Consider the following 19,530-nt stretch of genomic DNA (forward strand, 5'->3'; position numbering starts at 1 on the left):
CCAGATTGTACAAGTGCATGTCTTCCATGCAGGGAGAAGGAAAAAATAATTCCACATTCACAGAAAGAGGACACACTTGCAAAAGCAGTCTCTGGAAAGCCCTCCCACTGAACTTGTCAGATCCCTTTGAATTATTGCACCCTTTCTTTTCTGCTCACTCTGCTTCTGATGATCTACTTCAGGTGTGTGAAGTGTGTCCCTCCTGAGGGTGGGAATACCCTTCCCACTTCAAGGCATAAGGCTGACCACCAGGGAAATGCCACCGATAACTTGCTGACTGGAGAGGGACAAAGAGTACAAAGAGAAGGCAGCACTCCCGGACCCTGCACCAACCACCACCCCCACCACAAAAAAAAAAAAAGAATGCAAGCAAAGCAATCTGCAAGATAAATCACTTTATCTCTATAGGAAAGGGGAGATCTAAAAAAAATATAAATTACATTAGTAACACAACAAAGAAAAGACAGGGGCAAAAAAACCAACAGAGAAGTGTGAATGATTGCCTACTCTAACCTATTTATAAAAAGGCCCTGCATCAGAATTCACAATCCACCAACTCTAAAATATATTTTAACATGTACAGAAGCGGTGGGCTTGTTTTTATATTGTTTTTTTGTAAAAATATATTAAAGGTGGGAATAGAAATCCTCTCTCCCTTCTCCATTCATCCAGCCCTCTAGCTAGGAATTGGAGATTAGAGGTAACTATCTCACGGTGTTCTAAACCTTGGATTACTAAAACACTCCACCCCTCCCCAACTCACTTCACTTAGAACCTGAAACATTAAAAAAAAACAAAACAAAGACATCAGCCTCTTTGGAAAAGCATAACTCTGAGGGTAAACTTGCTTTTCATTGGAAACAACACAAAACAACAAACAGGGGGCTCCAAGAACCCAACTAAGCTAAATGAAACCCAGTCAAATGGAGGCTGGGTTTCAGCTCCACAGAAAACTTCTAACAAAGAAACAGAGGGAAAGGGCCGGAATCAGGGGGATTTGCTAGCAATTAGCTGCCTTTGAAAGATCAAGAGGGGGTGTTAATGGACAAAAGGGCTGGGGACCTGATCTTGGTTACAGCAGTCACCGCATAGTCAGGCAGTTGCCTATACAGCGACAGAGGCTTCTCTTGCCCTCCCCTCACTACCCTCTGCTGCCTTGAAATCCCCAAAGCAAGCAAAGCTGGGGAGAAACAGAGGGGAGGGGAGTAGAGACTCACGTGCTAGAGGGGGAGGTAGCCAGGCTTTCTGCCTTTGGTGTGACTAGATGGAGAACTGCTTGGCCCCTGGGGTCCCCAAGGTAGAGAAAGCAAATGGGCTAAAGGAACCCCTGATTCCAAGGAAGGAAAGTAGAGGCAGGGCTATGGAGAAAAGAAAGACAAACAGGAGATACAAAGATGACGAAGGAAGCCTCACAAATTCCCTGTGGCCTGTATGGTAGCTGTTAAATTCCCCAGCAGCACTGGGCAAGCTGGGGTGAGGTTGGAGTGGGTGGTACAGGTGGAGAGGGCAAGGGTACACTCCACTTGGGCAGTGCCAAATGGAGGTGGGGGGATGTTCTCCATTGAGTCCAGATTGCCAGTGAGGCAAGGCGGTGGGAGGTGGGGGCACTGTCTGGACAATGGAGATAATCTACGAAGGAAGGACAGGGGAAGGGAGGATTGGATGGATGGTCTGCTCCTTCACGGATGGGCGTCTCTTCTCTTCAACTTGGGCTCGTGAATGGCCTGTCTGCATTCTGCTTGAACGATGACCTGTCGTCTGGAAGTGCAAAGGCCCAGGAGTGAAGATGTGAGTCCTGAGGTCTTCTTCAGACCAAGACCTCAGGTGGAGAAAGAAGCATGAAAAGTTCCCGATGGAGGACCCAGGTGTGGGCCGTCCCGCCACACCCTCCATAATGTCCAGGCTGTGCTCTGTGGTATAGGCGGAGCAAGCAAGCTGTAGGGCCAGGGTTATCTGCGTCAGTGGCAGGTGCTTTCAGGTTTCTGGGAGATGGTTTTCCACCTGCCAGGGCCCAGCCACAGCCACGTGGATAATGTTCTACATGATTTTGAAATCCAGGCAAATCCCTGGAGCTCACCCTAAAACAAGTGGCCTCATGTGTAGCCAGCTAAAAGTAGCTTCCTCCAACAGGCTACAAAGCCATGGTCAAAGGCTTGGGCATCTGACCTCTCCCTACCTTGACAAGTGATAGGAATCACCTTTCTTCCGAAAGGTAAGTGAAGTTGGCGTTTCTAGGCCACTTCTGGAAATGGCCCACAGTGGAGCAGGAAGGAGGCTCTAGGCCTTCCTCTTCATTTCCATGAAGCTTTTGGCAAGAGGGGGCAGAGACCACAGCCTTCTCCCATGAGCAAGTCTGGAGATGAGGCATGTCCACTGGACTGGAAAAATGGGGCAAACAGAATGGGTGGAGGTGGGCAGGCTTCCGGATATAGGGCTAGAGTTGCAGAAAGTGTCAAGCACTGGGCTTCCCACTTCATGGCTCAGGCTCCTTCACACCTCTCCTCATCCTGCCTTCCAGCTCTAGGAGGGGATCAAGAGTAAAGAACAGACAAGGCAGGTGACAGGGGAGTGGTTTGGACGAGTAGAAAAGAGGGTTCTAGTCAGCTGGAAACCTCTCCCATTTACCTGCTACTCAGAGGCATGGAGAAGGCAGGCAGGATGCTCTAGTGAAAGTGGGGAAGGGAGCTAGGAGGAGTCGGTGGAGGGGTCCGTGCCTTTGGTAAGTCCCAAGAAAGCAGGACAATGCACCTCAGCACCTTGTCCGGGGCAGATAGGATCCAGGAATGCCCCGAGAGTTGACAACGGAGAAGGCAATGGGGGTAAAGGGGTGAGGGGTGGGACACAGGAGGGCTCACAGAAGTAGTTTGCCATTTCTGTGGATTTTCAGGATACGGCCGAGTCTCTGCTTTGCTGTGGCCAGGCCCTTTTTGGGACGCTTTCCTGTGGGAGAAGGGAAAAGTAAGCAAGGGCTTTGGCAAGGGCTTCAACACCAAATCTGGCACCAACTGCCCTCAGGCCACATCCCCTTCCTGTTTCTCTACCCACAAAGTTTCTCCATCCTTTGACCAGATTGGGCAGGAAGCCCTCCTTAACTACTTCCAACCAACACCACATGCTTTGACTCTTCCTTCTATGACCTCCTGTAGCAGCAACAGACTCCCTGATTACAGTTTGTCTGGTTCTTTTTCTCCACTGATTACTCTGGTCCCAATCATTTTCCTTCCAAGATCCTGCAGGGAGGTAAATGTGTTTCCACACCCTCTTATCCTACCCACCAGGACTGGACAAGTGCCTGGTTAGTGATTAGAGCTCAGTGTCCCTGAAGTTGCCATCCCTAGGGCCTTGCTTCATTAGAAACTCTCATCTTCATCAGCCTTCAACATCACACCAACCTCCGTGCCCTTGAGCTGCATACTCTAGGGACTGGGCTTTGAGGACCAAAGTGAGGGAAAGGAAGGCCTGAGTCCCCTGACTCTTTGTTGTCTCTGTCTCCCCACATTAAATCCCCTCCCATGTCCTATTTGACTGACTCCGTATTTGATCAGTTCATCTCCTCCCTCTCTACTCCCTCTGGCAGAACCCCAGGTACTCTTCTTGCTTGCCTGAACTTGTATATGTGCCTCCTCCCTAGAGTTCCCATCTCTAGCCCACCCTCTACCTCCTTCTGGCCACCAGAAGGATCTTTCAAAACTAAAACCTGATCTTGTCTGTACTTCAAATCAGTCAACATCTCTCCATGGCCCATAAGATCAAATCCAAGCACCTTAGGTTGGCCTTCAGTGTCCCTCCCTGGTATTGTCATCTACTAGAGCACTTAGGATTTAGGGCAGGTGGCTCTAAGATCCTCTGGTTCTACAACCACATGGCCGTTGTACCTTGTCCTGCCTGATTGCTCTGGGAGCCAACTGAAGGCCGCCGCTGGGTCAAGAAGACACCGGGAGCCATAGGTGTGGTGCTGCGGTTTGCCTGGGCCATGCCAAAGGCATTGGGACGAGCCGTGTACTCATGGTCAGCGAGACTTCCTGACAGGGCCTCTTGTTTAGGCTCAGGAGGAGGCAGGGGTGAGGAGGAGGTGACAAGCTGTGGTGTGGCAGCCACAGTGGGGGCTGGTACTGTCAGACTGAGATTGGAGTCTTGAGGGCGAGGCTGTTCTACCTCCTTCAGCAAAGGCTTCTTCTTGATATATTTCTTCTTTTGGGCCTTCTGTAGCTCCTGAAACACAAGCCAAGTAGGAGGAGAGATTCAGGAGTGAAAAAAAGAAGAAAAGTTCCCAGGAAAGGAACTAACTAGACAATGGCCAATATGGTTGTGCAACCTGCCACCCTCTCCCTTACCTGCACCAAGTCTAGCCTGGATGTACACACAGCACATAACAGGCCTTCCAATACCTGAGATCATCTCTTTGTTACTATCCATCCTTAAGTCACCGCTGTCACATTTTAGTACAGTGCCAAGAGAGCTGTAAATGAATTTGGAGACTAGGATTTTGGTCCTAGTGTTGCCACTAATGAGGTAGACCTTGGACACATCTAATCATAATAACTAAATTTACATTAGCAGCTGAGACACTTTATATACTTTATCTCATTTAATCCTCGTAAGAGCCCTAAGAAGAAAAAATCCTAATTTTACATATGAGAAAATGGAGGTGCAGGGGTATTAATTAACATGAGCCCAAAGCCTCACAGCTGAAAAGTAGTTGGGACTAGTATTTAACCAGGTCTATCTGAAGAGACACCTTGCAAACTTCTCAAAATGGAAAATCTGAGCATAGAAAGATTAGAGAGATTATTAGCTTTGGAGTAAGATAAATCTGGTTCAAATCCAGGCTTGTCTTCCCTAAATTGGATGACTATGGTCAAACTGACTAACCTTTCTGAATCTCCGCTGCCTCATCTATAAAACAGGTAAATATCTGCTTTTTAGGGTTTTTGGAAAGATTAAATGATGACATAAAAATACACAGCACATAGTAGATATTCAACAAGTAGTTACTTATTATTCTATCTTCATCTCTTATAATGGCTTCTCTTCCCCTTGCTGGTCTTTTTCTTTTAACAGAGGGCTTGACAATCCTCCAGGTCACTGGGTCTAAAAACCTCACTTTGGGGATGGGAATGACAAATGAGGAGTTGTGTCACTTCTCCCAATACCTTGTACCTCAACCATCCAGTGCCCTATGGATCTACTATCCACTGCATAGTGGACATTTGTATAGTGGGCATCTGGAGCCCTGAGAACCTGGAAAGGTGGTGCTGAGAGCATGTAAATAACTTCACCTTCTGAAATGCTACACAGCCACACAAACCAACTCAGTGATTACATTTTTTGCCTTCTCTTGGCAACGGGAGCCTACTCCTGCCTTCGAAGATCTGTTTTTTTTGTTTTTTTCTGAGACGGAGTCTTGCTCTGCCGCCCAGGCTGGAGTGCAGTGGCCGGATCTCAGGTCACTGCAAGCTCCGCCTCCCGGGTTTTACGCCATTCTCCTGCCTCAGCCTCCCGAGTAGCTGGGACTACAGGCGCCCGCCGCGACGCCCGGCTAGTTTTTTGTATTTTTTTTTAGTAGAGATGGGGTTTCACCGTATTAGCCAGGATGGTCTCAATCTCCTGACCTCGTGATCCGCCCGTCTCGGCCTCCCAAAGTGCTGGGATTACAGGCTTGAGCCACCGCGCCTGGCCGCCTTCGAAGATCTGACAGGCTGTGGCTACCACAGGCATTTCTGGGGTACAAGAATATTAATATTAGTAATATATGCCAACCATTCTTCTATAATTACTCATTTAATACTCGTAAAAACCCAAGAAGTAAGAATTATAACCCCATTTGAAGGATGAAGAAACTGGCACAGAGAGGCTAAGTCATTTCCCTAAGGTTACAGGACCAGTAAGTGGCCAAACTGGGATTCACATCCAAGCCATTTGGCTTCAGAATCTCTTCCCTCAGCCACAATGCTATTCTACCCGTACCAGGAACTGCATTTCTGTCCCTTTTTCTCTCACTTAAACTCAGAATTACCTCTTCATATCTAGATCACCAGCCTAGATTTTGCTACCTTTGCTGCCAATCTCTTTCATATATAATTTATCCAGATACCCCCATAGACAACTAGACCATCTTATGACAGAACCACCTTCACCTTGCCAATGCCCTTGCTCAAAAAGCTGTTAGCAGATCCCCGCCCAAGTTCAAACTCCCTGGCCTGACATTCATGATCTTCCACAGTCTGGCTGTTTACACTTAGCCAACTCATAATAATGATGAAAAGCTAACAGGCCTATAGTACTTACTCCATACCAACTGCCATTCTAAAAGAGCTTGTACATACATTACCTCATTTAATCCTAAAATGAAGTCTATGAGGAAACGAGGTAAAGAGAAATCAACTTGCCCAAGTGGTAGAACTCTTATGTAATTTAAATCCAAGCAGGCTGACTCTAGAATCCATTCTTATATCCATTACTTATTTTAACTAACTCCCCAACATGAAGTCTCCAATACAGAAAGATCTGTTTCTTTCATTCATTCATTCATTCATTCATTCATTCATTCATTCATTCATTCACTCACTCACCCCAATACTGACTAAACACATTTTCTGACCATAGTGGGGATACCAAGTTAAATTAAATATATTCCCACTCTTGAAGTATTCATGGTTTAGTAAGAAACAACAAAACATACATTTATGATTTTAAGTACCATGAGAGAATGCTGTAGAAGCATATAGAAAAAGGCCTCTGAAATAAAGTGGTGGTAGGTAGTACGAAGGGCTGTTAGGTAAGGCATCTGAGAGGATATGATTCTCAATGGGTAAAAGGAACATCTTTTGTAAAGGCACAAAACCATGAGACAATCTGATATACTCACTGAGGGAACTATGAGTATTGCAGTGCAGTATGGCTGTATAAAAGGTGTGCATGAAAGGCTGGAAGGAGGTGAAGGAGATAACTAGAGACCAAATCAAGAGGGTTTTAGCAGGGCTTTGTGTGCTATACCAAGGAATTCCCTTCTTCTAGAATGCCTCCCTGGCCCATACCAGAAACTTAGCTTGCAAAGCCCCTCCCCAATTTCAAAACCTCTTCTTTGAGGTAATCTCTGATCATCCCAAACAGAATTCAGCTCCTTAAAAGGCACTAAGAGTAATTTTCACACATTTACTTAATTTATGTTTATATAAAACAGTAGAACCCCCTTTTTCAAATTACAGCTTACACTATATTGGGATATACATAAGAGAAAGAAGTTCTGGTCAAAGGAGATTGCCAAAGATTTAAATATTATTTAAATAGGATGTAATGACTACACTACGTAAGCATTTATTTAAATAGAAAGTAATATGAACTTTGAAGTTAGAGGATATGAGTTTGAATTGTCTCCTCCATTTACTGGCTGTATTATCCTGAGTCAATGAGAATCTCATTTTCTTCATCTATAAAATGATGAAAATATCACCTGTTGAACAGGGCTATTGGGCAGATTACATCACACATTGTATACAGAAGCAACTAACAAAGCAGATGTTTAATAGCGCTCTAAGCTATAGAATATGGGATTAGAAGCTAACGGGATATTGATAGCAAGAGAACCAGAAAATTCACCTCCAAAGGCTCCTAAGCACATTACACACATTAAAGAACTTTTAGCTGTTAATGCTAGGAGGTGAACTTGATTCTAGTGAAGATCACTCTTTAGGACAAATATTAGTGAAGATTAAGATAATATTATTTCATAAAGAGGACAAGAAAAATTTCTAATCAACCAAATTACAATACTGGTGGGTGGCTGAGAACTTGAGTGTACTCAGCTGAGTCACCCCCTCAGGGCTTCATATGAGAGCAAAGGATGGATCTGGTCCTTCTCATCTGAGAGGTTTTCACACACAAAAAAGGTAAGTGATATCCACAAGGGTTTTTCTCTGGCCTAATATTTTCTTTCATCCTAAATCATGTCAACTGTGTAACCTGTGGAAGTAGCTTATCATTGAGTTGGGATAAGAGGGATTTAAGAGGGGGCTGGGATACTGCCAAGGATAAAGATCAAAGGTTACTCAATCCCCACTGAGACAAAGGTGGGATCCTATCAGCCTGCAGGTCTAAGTGTTGAGGCTCTAAGTCAAACTGCTATTAGTTGCAGGGTGACCTGGGGTGTCAGCACCTACCTGCTGGGCCAGCTTTGCAGCTGCTGCAGCCAAACCTGTCTCAATAGAGGCTACCCGGGTCCCCTCACGCACAGGGCGGTCTTGCTTCGGCAGAGTTGGGGTCACACGGGCTGCAGGGGAAACAGGATGAGAAGGTGTCACTAAGACATTTATCTGAATGCTAGCCATATTCCCTACCTCCAAGCTCTCCAAAGGTGGTCTCATTGGTCTTCCTGCTTCTAGCTTTTTATGAAGCCAGATTTTGCTTGCCATCACATAAGAAACTAATTCACAAATGCTCAAAGCACACACTGATTAAATGGTAAAAGTGAACCTCCCAGAGGGGGGGAAAAAGAAGTGAACCTCTGGCCAGGCGTGGTGGGCTCAAGCCTGTAATCCCAGCACTTGGAGGCCGAGACGGCGGACACAAGGTTCAGGAGAATAAACTATCCTGCTAACACGATGAAACCTGCTCTTACTAAAAAATACAAAAAAACTAGCCGGGCAGTGGTGGCGCCTGTAGTCCCAGCTACTCGGTGAGCTGGAGGCAGGAGAATGGCGTAAACCCGGGAGGCGGAGCTTGCAGTGAGCTGAGATCCTGCCACTGCACTCCAGCTGGGCGGACAGAGCGAGGACTCCGTCTCAAAAAAAAAAAAAACCCCAAAAAAGTGAACCTCCTTTGCCTGGGCATGATGGTTAATGCCTGTAATCCCAATGCTCTGGGAGGCTGAGGTGGGACCCTGTCACTACAAAAATTTAAAAAGTTAGCCAGGTGTGGTGGCATGCACCTGTAGTCCCAGCTACTTGGGAGGCTGAAGTGGGAGGACTGCTTGAGCCCAGGAGTTTGAGGTTACAGTGAGCTATGATTGTACCACTGCACTCTAGCCTGGGCAACAGAGTGAGACTCTGCCTCTAAAAATAAAACAATAAGCCAGGCCAGGTGCAGTGGCTCACACCTGTAATCCCAGCACTTTGGGAGGCTGAGGCAGGTGGATCACTTGTGGCCAGGAGTTCGAGACCAGCCTGGCCAACATGGCAAAACTTCATCTCTACTAAAAATACAAAAATTATCCGGGCATGGTGGTGTACACCTGTAGTCCCAGCTACTCAGGAGGCTGAGGCATGAGAATTGCTTGAGCCTGGAAGGCAGAGGTTGCAGTGAGCAGAGACTGCGTCACTGCACTCCAGCCTCGGTGACAGTGAAACTCTGTCTCAAATAATAGTAATAATAATAAAATAAATCAGTAATAAAAATAAAAAGTTAATCTCCCTGAACTGGCATTTAAGTTTGTCCCATATTCTGCTTCTGGCCCACTTACCTCTCCAACCTTATTTTCACATCCATATTCTCAGCTTCTCCAGACGGATGGCTTCCTTATTATATCCTCCAGAGTGTGTACAGCTCATCCTCTCTCCCTATGCTTTCATCCTCACCATCCACACTACCTAGAGTACTATCTTCCTTTTTGTCTGCCTATTCAAAACCTACCCATTCTTTAAGGTAAGCTGAAATCAATCTCCTACACAAAACCTCTTTGGTTCCATTGATCTTTTTCCTCTGAACTTATGATCTGTACAAATTACTTGACACATAGCACATACCACCTTGTCTCATTCTCTAATGCTGATGTGTTATTCTGTCTACCAACCAGGCTATGAGTTCCTGAAGAGGATCACCCTCTTGCACGACTCTTTTATAATGCTTTACCAACCTGAAATCAAAAAATATTCATCCCACCATTTCAAAAGGAAGTGTGTTTCAGGATAACCAAACAGCCCCAAATGATGAGAGAGAGCTCGTCTTTACAGAAGAAAGCCAGCTACTAAATGTAGAAGGAATGAGAGAATTAGAAAATCACAAGCTGGCAAGTCCTAATGAAACTGATTCTAGGGAATTGGATATTCACACAGCACCAAATTACCATCTCACAGATTACCTGCTTACCTCAAGAAGAAAAAACTTATAATGAGACCAAGAGATTACCACTTTAAGTATGAACTTTACTGTCACTAATAGTGAGAAAGCACAACACAACTTCACACACCTCTTGATGAGAAGCAATAGGAAATTCACATCACCTGAGAAGTAGTTTTGCTGAAGAGCTAAAATATAGCAAGCCATTCATATTACTTTCAGTGTTTAGGAAACAGGTATAGAAAAACAAGTTAAATGACACCAGAAGAAAACAAGCAGACATTCTACAAGATAAACTGGCTTAGTCTCTTTAAAAAGACAATGTCACAAGTAAGCAAACAGACAAATCTAGAAGGTAGGACAGGGCAATTACACCAGTGTCAACAACAGATCAATAACACAGAACAAAAAAGGGGAGAGTGCTCTAGATTGAGAGTGTTAAAAGGCATGACATTCAAACGCCACATGGACCCCGTTTAGACTCTGATTTAAACAAATCTAATATTAAAACACCTTTTCAAGGTTTGACAATTTAGGAAATTTGATTATGGACTTAGAATTGGATAACAAAGAATTATCAAATTATTGTTAGTTTTGTTATGTATAATAACAGGTTGTAAGGTTTTGTGAGAAAATGTCCATTTTTTAGAAATACATACTGAAATACTTGGGGAAATGGCATAACTGGGGTTTGTTTTCAAGCAAAGAAAAAAATTTTAAAAACAAGATAGTGATAAATGAAGCCAATATGGCAATATATCAGTAACTGTTCATTCTCACTGGTGGATATATAGGAGCTCGATCAACTCTTCTTATTTATTTTTTGAGACAGAGTCTTGCTTTGTCACTGAAGGCTAGAGTGCAATGGGGTGATCTCGGCTCACTGCAACCTCCACCTCCCAGGTTCAAGCAACTCTCCTGCCTCAGTCTCCTGAGTAGCTGGGATTACAGGCATGCACCACCATGCCCGGCTAATTTTTGTATTTTAGTAGAAATGGGGTTTCACCATGTTGGCCAGGCTGATCTTGAACTCCTAACCTCAAGTGATCCACCCACCTCAGCCTCCCAAAGTGCTGGGATTACAGGCATGAGCCACCATGCCCAGTCTTACTGTATTTTTAAAGAAAAAAAATCTAATGTCACAGAAAAAAGATGTGGTGGTGTTGCTGACCTAGATTTAAACTCCTTGGTTAGCTATTGCTATTATAAAGGAGAATTTCTGGATAAGCAGTATGCAGATTCTAGAACAAGATATTTGGAAGGCTGAAATTCTTTCTTTAAAGGTAACATTTGTTTAAAACATGATCTGAAGCAAATTTACCAAATGTTGATGCATAATTTTCAGTCATGGATACTTGGATATCTTTTATATTGTTCTCTATAGTTTTGTATGTGTGGTGGTTTTAAACATGACCCCAAATCCTATGACACCTTTCCTACTGATAGGTGGGTCTGTGCCCCACTCTTGAATCTAAGCAGGCTTATTTGTAACCTATAGAATATGGTATAAATGATACTATATGACTTTTGAGGCTAAGTCAGTAAAGGTAATTTCAGTTTCCACACTGCTTGTTGGAACACTCATGCTTTTAGCAATCTGAACCGCCACATAAAAAGTTTGATTGCCTTGAGGCTGCTGGGCAGTGAGGAAGCTAGTCACATGGAGAGGCCACATGTTGGCACTTTCAGTCTTGTGTGTCCTCCTAGACCAGGCATCAAACATGTAAGTGAAAGAGACTTCAGATAACTCAAAACTCTTGGCCAACAAGTCACCCCCAGCCTTCAGTTTTTCCAGCTGAGACCCCAGACTTCGTGCAGCAGAGACAAGTTGTCGCCATTGTGCCATTTCCAAATTCCCGACCCACAGAATACATGAACATAAGAAAATGCTGGTTGTTTTAAGCTGGGGATAAAGGAACCTCCTTGATTAGACCTGGGTTTTGGGAGGGGAAAAAACCTATAAAAGATATTTTGTGTAAACAGTTGGGGAAATTTGGTTATGAATTGGGTATCTGAAGATCGTAGGGAATTGTTACTAACTTTGGTAAATATAAAAAAAAGTAGTGTGGTTACACTGGGGAATGGCAGATGTCCTTAATTTTTTTGAGATGGAGTCTCACACTGTCACGCAGTGGCGTGATCTCTACTCACTGCAACCTCCACCTCCTGGGTTCGAGTGATTCTTCTGCCTCAGCCTCCCAAGTAGCTGGGATAATAGGCACCCACCACCAGGCCCGGCTAATTTTTTGTATTTTTAGTAGCGACAGGGTTTCACCATGTTGGCCAGGCTGGACTCGAACTCCTGACCTCAAATGATCTGCCCACCTCGGTGTGCCAAAGTGCTGGGATGACAGGCGTGAACCACCGCACCTGGCCAGATGTCCTTATTCTTAGGAGATACTAAATTATTAAAGGGTAAAATATGTTATGATGACTGTACATTACTTTGAAGTGGCTCAGCAAAAACTATAGATAGCCAGATAGATATAGATAGATGAATCAAGCAACTACAGCAAAATGTAACAACTATAGAATCTGGGTATTCAGACTATGGGTATTCACGTGCTATCGCTTCTACTTTTATGGCTCATGCCTGTAATCCCAGCACTTTCAGAGGCTGAGGCGGGCGGATCACCTGCGGTCAGGAGTTCGAGACCAGTCTGACCAACATGGAGAAACCCCGTCTACACTAAAAATACAAAAAATTAGCCGGGCCTGGTGGTGGGTGCCTGTTATCCCAGCTACTTGGGAGGCTGAGGGAGGAGAATTGCTTGAACCCAGGAGGTGGAGGTTGTGGTGAGCTGAGATCGTGCCATTGCACTCCAACCTGGACAAGAGCGAGACTACGTCTCAAAAAATAAAATAAAATAAAATAAAAAAACAAAACAAAATAAAATAAAACTGTCATAATACACTTTGGGATGCCGAGGTGAGCGGATCACCTGAGGTCAGGAGTTTGAGACCAGGCTGGTCAACATCGTGAAACCCTGTCTCTACTAAAAATACAAAAAAAATTAGCCAGGTGTGATGGCACGTGCCTGTAATCCCAGCTACTCGGGAAGCTTAGGCAGGAAAATCACTTGAACCTAGAGGGCGGAGGTTGCAGTGAGCTGAGATTGCGTCACTGCACTCTAGCTTGGGCGACAGAGTGAGACTCTGTCTCAAAAAATAAAATAAAATAAAATAGTCATATTAACAAATTTTAAATAATGAACAAGACTAAGAAATTATAATAACCAAATGCACTGTGTAATCCTTGAACGGATTCTGGTTTAAGTCAATTACAAAAGATATTTTGGTGCAACTGGGGAAATTTGAATAAGTACATGCATGGTACTGGATAATATTAAGAAATAAATATTACTTTGCTTAGATATAATGGTACTGTGGTTATGGAAGAAAATATCATTCAATGCATATTTAAGTATTTAGGATGAGATGTTATGATGGGTGATATCAGTAAAAATGGCAAAGTAAGGACCTCTAAGAATTCACTCCCCAATAAAACAAAAAAAAAACTAGCAAAAATTGTTAGGATAAATTTTTTCAGAACTCGAAATTCACAAAAGGCTTGCAGCAACCTGGAAAGCACTGGATTCAAGAAAAACAGCTGAATCTCAGTAAGAACAATGAGCTTCGTGTATTTTAACTTGCCCTAGACACATCTACCTTGTCCCAGCTTAGTGAACGCCTTGAAAAATAGCAGCCCATGTTCCCAGCAATGTAGTGAGCAGAAAGGAGCTAGAGCTTTCTTTCAAAGCCTAGTACTAAAAGCCTCTCCCTCCCTTGGGGGTGTTTTAAAAAATGTTTAAAGGCATGTGCTTAATGTCATAGCTGTTCAAGGTGATGGATAAGAGTTGTGACAAACAACAGATTAACCCAAATGGTTAAAAAAAGCTAAGGAACGAGATGTCCATAAAGAATCTGACAAGTTCTCATACATTTCTGCAAATTAGAAGACCACATGCATGTGTTGGGGCTGTAAGACTTGAGAAGGCCCTAAGCATGCACCTCTGACTTTGAGGTGGTACACAAATAGAAGTGAAGGCTACCACAGAGTTGTAAACTGCCTGGCTGACTGAAGGCATGCTCCAACATGCACATAGAGAGCCCCTCAGCAAGCACTGGGAGACTCACTGGTTCCAGGCATTTCAAGAAAACTGTGCCCAATCATGAGACATCTACTAAGCTAAATGAGACATCAGTGGGCGCACACACAAAAGTTTACAGACTTTACAGAATTAGTTCAGAAAAGCCACTAAACAAAACACAACTACAACAAAAAGAGTGTTCTCTGAGGAGCAGAGTGGAGAAAATCTGATTTTCAGAGTTGCCACAGCATTTAAAATGTACAGTTTAACAAAAAATTACAAGACATACAAAGAAATAAAGTATAGCCATTACACACACACACACACACACACACACACACACACACACACACAAAATATCAATCAGTGGAAACTGTCCCTGACTTCCTAGACAAAGTTGGAGTTACTAGACGAGGACTTTAAATCAGCTATTTTAAATGCTTTCAAAGGCTAGAGGAGACCATGTCTAAGGAACTACAGGAAAGTATGAAAATGATGTCTCACCAAACAGAATACCAATAGAGACAGAAATTATAAAAAGAAACCAAATAGATATTTTGGAGTTGAAAAGTAAAATAACTGAAATGCAAACTGCACTAGAGGGTTTCAATAGCAGATTTGAGCAGGTAGAAGGAAGAATGACTGACTTTGAAGATAAGTCAATTGAGATTATCCAGTCTGATGAGCACACACAAAAAGAGAATCAAGAAAAGTGAACAGAGCCAAAGGGATCTGAAGGACACCCATTCAAAGACGTAACAACTAAAAACTTTCCAAATTTGATGAAAACAATCTATACATTCAAGAGCTCAACAAACTCCAAGCTGGACAAATTTAAAAGGCTACACATCATAACTCAAACCAAAGACAACAACAGAAATTTTTTTTTTTTTTTTGGATGGAGTCTTGCTCCATTACCCAGCCTGGAGTGCAGTGGTGCAATCTCAGCTCATTGCAAGCTCCGCCTCCCAGGTTAACGCCATTCTCCTGCCTCAGCCTCCCGAGTAGCTGGGACTACAGGCGCCCGCCACCATGCCCACCTAATTTTTTTGTATTTTTAGTAGAGATGGGGTTTCACCATGTTACCCAGGATGGTCTCAATCTCCTGACTGACCTCGTGATCCACCTGCCTCGACCTCCCAAAGTGCTGGGATTACAGGCTTGAGCCACCGTGCCCGGCCAACAACAACAGAATTTTGAAAGCAGCAAGGCAGAAGTGACTCACAACATAAACCGATTTCTTTATCATCAGAAACCATGGAGGTTAGAAGACAGTGGGAAGACATATTCTAAGTGCTAAAAGAAAACTATCAATCAAGAATTCTAGATCCAGCAAAACTATCCTTCAAAAATGAAGAAATCAAGATATTCCTAGATAAATAAAAACAAATAGTTTGACACTAGTAGACCTGTCCTATAAGAAATGCTAAAGGGCCAGGCGTGGTGGCTCATGCCTGTAACCCCAGCACTTTGGGAGGCCGAGGCGGGCGTATCACGAGGTCAAGAGTTCGAGACCAGCCTGGCCAACACAGTGAAACCTGTCTCTACTAAGAATACAAAAAATTAGCCAGGTGTGGTGGCGGGCACCTGTATTCCCAGCTACATGGTAGCCGAGATCACGCCACTGCACTCCAGCCCGGGCGACAGTGCGAGACTCTGTCTCAGGGGAAAAAAAAAAAAAAAAAAGGAATGCTAAAGGGAAACCTTCAGGTTGAAAGGAAAGGACACTAGACAATTGAGTCTACATGAAGAAATAAAGAGCACTGGTAACTACATAGGTATATTTAAAAGACATTATCAACATATTTCTGTAACTTTTTCTATCTGGATTAACAAACAATTACATAAAGCAATTACTATAACCCTATGTTCATGAACACAATGTACAAAGATGTAATTTGTGACAGTAATAGCATAAAGGAGAAGGGTAATGGAGCTATATAGCAGCTAAGCTTTTGTGTAGTATTGAAATTAAGTGATAACAAGCTGGGTGCAGTGACTCACGCCTGTAATCCCAGCACTTTGGGAGGCTGAGGCGGGAGGATCACGAGGTCAGGAGATGGACATCATCCTGGCTAACATGGTGAAACTCCATCTCTACTAAAATACAAAAGTTAGCCAGGCGTGGTGGCAGGCGCCTGTAGTCCCAGCTACTCAGGAGGCTGAGGCAGAAGAATGGCATGAACCCAGGAGGCGCAGCTTGCAGTGAGCCAAGATTGTGCCACTGCACTCCAGCCTGGGTGACAGAGCAAGACTCTGTCTCAAAAAAAAAAAAAAGAAAAGAAAATCAGCAAAAAACTAGAGATGTCGTAACACGTGAGATTTTGCTTAAAATGCCTTGAAAAAAAGAATAAAGCAAATACAACAAAATGTTCATTATTAAATCTGGGTGACAGATATATATACATAGGTATTCATGGTAATAACCTCTTGAATTTTATCTATGTTTGAAAACTTTCATAACAAAATTTTAAAAGGAAAATATTTACTGACTGTTCTTGTGCTTATGATTATAGCACTACAGTATATTCAAAATATGTAATAGGCTAATTTCATTTACTTTCTCTATCCCAATATTCTTTAAGCTAATTAGACCTGTTTACTTTTTAAATTACTTTTAGAATGAATTCCCCACAAAATTCCATTAGGATTTTGACTTAGGCTAGTGTTAAATGTATACATTAATTTGGAAGGAAATGACTCTTTACAACACTCAGTCTTTATAACCAGGCACATGGCAAATCTCTATTTCTTCATGTCGGTTCCACACTATTTTCTTACAATTATTCTTGCATATTTTATATGTTTGTTGCTATTGTCAATAGCATTTCCTTTTCTCAGTACATTATGGTTATTACTAATATAGTACTTCTTGATTTTTGGATATCTGGTATATATCCAATGATCACCCAATTTACTGAATTCTCTTATCAGTATTAACAGTTTTTAGTTAATTCCCTTTCATTTTCTGAGATTACATAATTATATCTCTATTTTTATTTCTATTTTTTGCAGAGACAGGGTCTTACTATGTGGCCCAGGCTGGTCTTGAACTCCTAGGCTCAAGCAATCCTCCCATCTCACCTCTCCAAAGATCTCAGCTCACTGCAAGCTCCGTCTCCCGGGTTCACGCCATTCTCCTGCCTTAGCCTCCCGAGTAGCTGGGACTACAGGCGCCTGCCATCTCGCCCGGCTAGTTTTTTTTTGTATTTTCAGTAGAGATGGGGTTTCACCGTGTTAGCCAGGATGGTCTCGATCTCCCGACCTTGTGATCCGCCCGTCTCGGCCTCCCAAAGTGCTGGGATTACAGGCTTGAGCCACCGCGCCCGGCCAGTATTCCTGATCTTAATGGGAATCCCCTTAGTAGAATGCCTTAGTAGAATGCATCTTTTTTGAGTTAAAAACTCACTTTGAAAATGTGATAAAAATTACTAAAGAAATATACATACATAGATACATGCATTTACATAAAATTTCAATAGAAATTACATGAAATTAATAGGAGATTCAAAGGTCCATGAACACCAATTAATGCAGCTGTGCTCTACAGTTTCATCCTATTGGGTTAAACTCGGTGTTCTTCATTTTAAAGAGCTATCTTTTTAGTTAACTAAAAGCCACTTTTTAAAAGTTTGCAGTTTTTTGGCCGGGTGTGGTAGTTCATACCTATAATCCCAGCACTTTGGGAGGACGAGGCAGGCTAATCACTTGAGGTCAGGACTTCGAGACCAGCCTAGCCAACATGGTGAAACCCCATCTCTACTAAAAATACAAATATTAGCCAGGCGTGGTGGCGGGTGCTTTTAATCTCAGCTACTTGGGAGGCTGAGGCAGGAGAATCACTTGAATCTGGGAGGTGGAGGCTGTAGTGAGCCGAGATCAGGCCACTACACTCCAGCCTGGGCAACAGAGTGAGACTCTGCCTCAAAATAAAAAAGTCTGCAGGTTTTCTAAGTCATAAATAGGTAGTGAATAAGTGAAATACCAGCACAAGAGCAAACAGAACTTTGATGGTACAAAATGGATGTGCCTCAAACAACCCATGATATGTATGAGTCAGTAGACATGGCAAAGAAAGCATTTTCAGCTTAGTGGGAATGTGATTCTATCACCAACAGTTATCTATTTGGGGGGAAAACCAATTTGTATCTTCTGCTCAGTACCACATATTAAGCAATTCTTTGTAGATCAATACATTAGATATTTTAAAATTATGCTTAAAAAATATAAGGGTGTTAATTATCTACTCTCTGAATATGCAATGATCAACACTTAATACTGAAATATTCAGATTTTTCATGTAGAATGAAGAAGTACCATAAGCACCTTATAAGTATAAAATGTGTATGTGTGTGTATGAAACAAAGGATGACTATTCCCTTATCATATAAAATGGGCAACTCGAAAAGCTTGAAGAACCACATGGATAAGTGGGCAAAGGATGTAAACACAATTTACAATGGAAGAAATTCTGATGCTAATAAAACAGAGGATATGCTTAATCAAAAAAATGTAAATTACATCAATGAGATAATGTTGTTTGCTTACGAATTACCAAAGATCAAAAACTCATGGTAGAAGCCGGGTGTGGTGGCTCACACCTGTAATCCCAACATTTTGGGAGGCCGAGGTGGATCACCTGAGGTCAGGAGTTCGAGACCAACCTGGCCAACACGGCAAAACCCCGTCTCTACTAAAAATACAAAAAATTGGCCGGGCGTGGTGACTCATGCCTGTAATCCCAGCACTTTGGGAGGCCAAGGTGGGCGGATCATGAGGTCAAGAGATGGAGACCATCTTGGCCAACATGGTGAAACCCCATCTTTACTAAAAATGCAAAAAAAAAAATTAGCTGGATGTGGTGGTGTGTGCCTGTAGTCCTAGCTACTCGGGAGGCTGAGGCAGGAGAATTGCTTTAACCCAGGAGGTGGAGGTTGCAGTGGGCCAAGATCTCACCATTGCACTCCAGTCTGGTGACAGAGAGAGACTCTGTCTCAAAAAAAACAAACACAAAAAATTAGCTGGACATGGTGGCAGGTGCCTGTAATCCCAGCTACTTGCGAGGCTGAGGCAGGAGAACTGCTTGAACCTGGGAGGCAGAGGTTGCAGTGAGCCAAGATCACGCCATTGCACTCCAGCCTGGGCAACAGACCAAGACTCCATTTCAAAAAAAAAAACAAAAAAACAAAAAAAGAAACAAAAAACATATATACATATATATATGTTTATGGGCATTTATATATATATATAAATGGATTTGGATTCTAATTCCTGTTTACCCAAACAGAAGAATTAAAAGATATAATTTTTAGTCTCCATTGATAAAATTTGTGAGAAAATTCCTGAAGATCTGAATTTTTAGCAATTACCTTGGTTGACTCTGACA

The 19,530-nt window shown here is 42.9% G+C and overlaps 1 protein-coding gene across 1 annotated transcript in view; it reads right to left on the minus strand.

The window, feature by feature from the left end:
• Positions 1-1,416: 1,416 nt before the first annotated feature.
• The window catches only part of LOC108521720 (histone lysine demethylase PHF8-like), a 75,717-nt gene continuing 57,603 nt past the window's right edge, over positions 1,417-19,530 (minus strand). The window contains 3 exon segments of the mRNA XM_017861686.1: positions 1,417-2,940; positions 3,876-4,212; positions 8,160-8,269. Of these exon segments, the coding sequence (XP_017717175.1) occupies positions 2,852-2,940; positions 3,876-4,212; positions 8,160-8,269 (536 nt within the window). The 3' untranslated portion in view covers positions 1,417-2,851.

This window comes from Rhinopithecus bieti, unplaced genomic scaffold (genome assembly GCF_001698545.2).
Source record: "Rhinopithecus bieti isolate Rb0 unplaced genomic scaffold, ASM169854v2 scaffold_62786, whole genome shotgun sequence".
NCBI lineage: Eukaryota > Metazoa > Chordata > Mammalia > Primates > Cercopithecidae > Rhinopithecus > Rhinopithecus bieti.